The sequence below is a fragment of the Physeter macrocephalus genome, chromosome 5 (genome assembly GCF_002837175.3).
Source record: "Physeter macrocephalus isolate SW-GA chromosome 5, ASM283717v5, whole genome shotgun sequence".
Taxonomy (NCBI): domain Eukaryota; kingdom Metazoa; phylum Chordata; class Mammalia; order Artiodactyla; family Physeteridae; genus Physeter; species Physeter macrocephalus.
The window spans coordinates 12,366,925-12,369,301 of record NC_041218.1 but is presented as its reverse complement, the minus strand read 5'-3'; the positions used below and the strand labels follow the sequence as shown (position 1 = coordinate 12,369,301).

General features: G+C 48.6%; 1 gene segment (V, D, J or C); it reads right to left on the bottom strand.

Moving 5' to 3' along the window:
* Nucleotides 1-1,081: 1,081 nt before the first annotated feature.
* Nucleotides 1,082-1,984, bottom strand: LOC102996983 (T cell receptor beta variable 30-like). The segment is given in 3 exon segments: nt 1,082-1,147; nt 1,211-1,515; nt 1,854-1,984. Coding segments are annotated over 3 exon segments (414 nt in total).
* Nucleotides 1,985-2,377: the final 393 nt, after the last annotated feature.

The following is a 2,377-nucleotide window of genomic DNA, read 5'->3' as shown; positions in this document are numbered from 1 at the left end:
TGTGACCAACCCCAGCACCATCTTGAGTGTATTTCACTTTTCTTTTTAATCCCTGTGATGGCTCAGAGTGTCCAGCACGTGTAGCTGCTTAATACATGGTAGACCTTAAGGTGCAACAAGGACCCTTGGGCATCATTCAATACTGTCTTGATCGCTCTGTGTCTCTGTCTCAGATCTTGTGCTGCAGATTAAATGATTCTGAAAGTAAACAAATGTCGGAATTGTCCTAAATGAAATGATGCCAGGAACAGAGTATTTTGAGACTCCTTGTGCCCCCTCGTGGAACAGAAGGGACATTAGGCAAGAAAATCTTTTTAGGAATGAGGAAGAGGAGGGAGGGATGAGGAAGATGCTCGGTTGCCAAGGTAACCGTGGTATCTCTTTCCAGCCATCCTCATAAGCTTTGCCTCTCCTTCATTTCCATCCAAGTAATTTCTCTTTTTTAGGGTTTTGCCATTACATATCCTGTCTCTTGTATCTCTTTCATCACCATCTGCTTCTCTGCTCCCTTCTTTGCCATAAGGCGAGGGATGAGACACAGTAGAACAGGACTAAAATAAATCTAAAACCCGAAACAATAATCAACGTTCCTAATAATCAACGTTTCTCATACTAACAAAGCCATACTTGTAGCCTCTATGAATTAACACCTTGCCCCTTCCCTGGCTCAAAGCTTCATCCAAGCCTCCAAAAGACATCTAGTCTCTTCAGAAAGAGCAAGGACAGGAGACTTTCCAGGTGATGAAAATTAACTAATAACCCTAGTTGGCAACCTCACATTTGCTCACCAGTCCTCCATCACATCACATATCAGTGCGGGTGCATCCTGCCCCTCTCATCAGCATATGCACAACCTCAGTCCCCAGGGTAGGTAGACCCACGGGAGTGTGAGAGAATAGGGTGTTGGGCAAGGTATAGCACACTTTGAGGACTGGAGTACGATAGCCTAGGACTAGACATCCACACATTGGGAACTTGACTCTGCATACGCGATTCACAGGTTCTACACACATAAATTTTTGTGTTCTCCCTAAGGATGTAGTGAAGGTCTTTTGGAGTATCTGGCTTGATTCGGTTGCCCTCACATCGGCTGACAGTCAGGAACCCAGTGACAAACATCCTCTGCCCAGTCGCTGAATGAGGGCTCCTGGAGCAAGTGGTGGTGAGGACTTGGGAGAGGGTGAGGTTTTTGCACAGATGTCTGCCCTACCCAGCTCAGTGTGAGAGTCCAGGCACAGAGGTAGAAGCCAGAGTTACTGAGCAGGAGCTTCTTAGAACTCAGGATGAACCGGCCGTCCTGGGGCCTGGAGGCTTCAAATTTCTGGGGTTCCTCAGCGTTTATCTGCTCAGCACTGATGGAGTAGAAGAGCAGCTGGAGGGCCCCTTCGGCCACCTGCCGGTACCAGTACAGGCTGGGGTTTGATGTCCCCTTCACAGTACACTCCAGGGAGAGCGGGCTGCCTGCAGGCTGAACCCTGATAAGTGGCCATTGATGGATGGTCTGAGCTCTGACACCTGCAGGAAGCATAAAAGGCCATGTAGAGGGAAGAACCCCAGCCCAGCTCACCTTCCATCCTGAGAGAGGGATGGCTCAAGCTCTTCCATGACTCAGGCATATGGGAGCCATTGAGGGGAGTAGACTGGGAAGGCCAAGGGTACAGAGGGTCAATGGGCAACAGGAGACCAAACTCCTTCCTGGGGATTGAGGAAACCAAGACGCAGCAGACCAGCCACTAAGATTAAACTCCCATATTCATTCCAGACCATTGAAGGAATGTACCAAAGAGAGTCAAACCAATAGCTGAGACTCCAGATTCGGAGAGCTGTGGTGAGGTTTTGAGAGGAGGACCCACCTAAGAAAGTACCCAGGAGAAGGGCAAGGAGACAGCAGGGCATATCTCCAGCCCGCCTTCGGTTCAGCTCGTGTGGCCGACACCTTCTCCTCCGGGCCCAGAGATGGCCAGGCCCCTCCCACTAAGAGATCACAAAGTAGAGCATGTATCTCCTCAAACTGCGGAGGAAATGAGGTTTGTCTTTTCTTAAGTGTGTGATGAATCATCCCATCCTCCCAGGGAACCAGCTTTACCCTGCACTAGTTATCTGTATTGAAATCCCTCTGAAGTCCTGGTATGTAAATGTATTTCATGACTCATTATTTACCTGTGAACAAGAGGTGACTCTCTGGCTCCCCCAGGAGACCATCTCTGTAACCGTCCGAGAAACTGATACTGGCAGGATGATGAAAAGGGATTTTAGTCTGTCTGAAGCTGGAAACCAGCTATAGGACATGTCACCTGGGTAGCTGAAAAGGAGACAAAAGCAGATCAAGGTCCAGAGATTTAGGTCTTCAGTGTATTCAAAACAAAAAAGCTCAGCT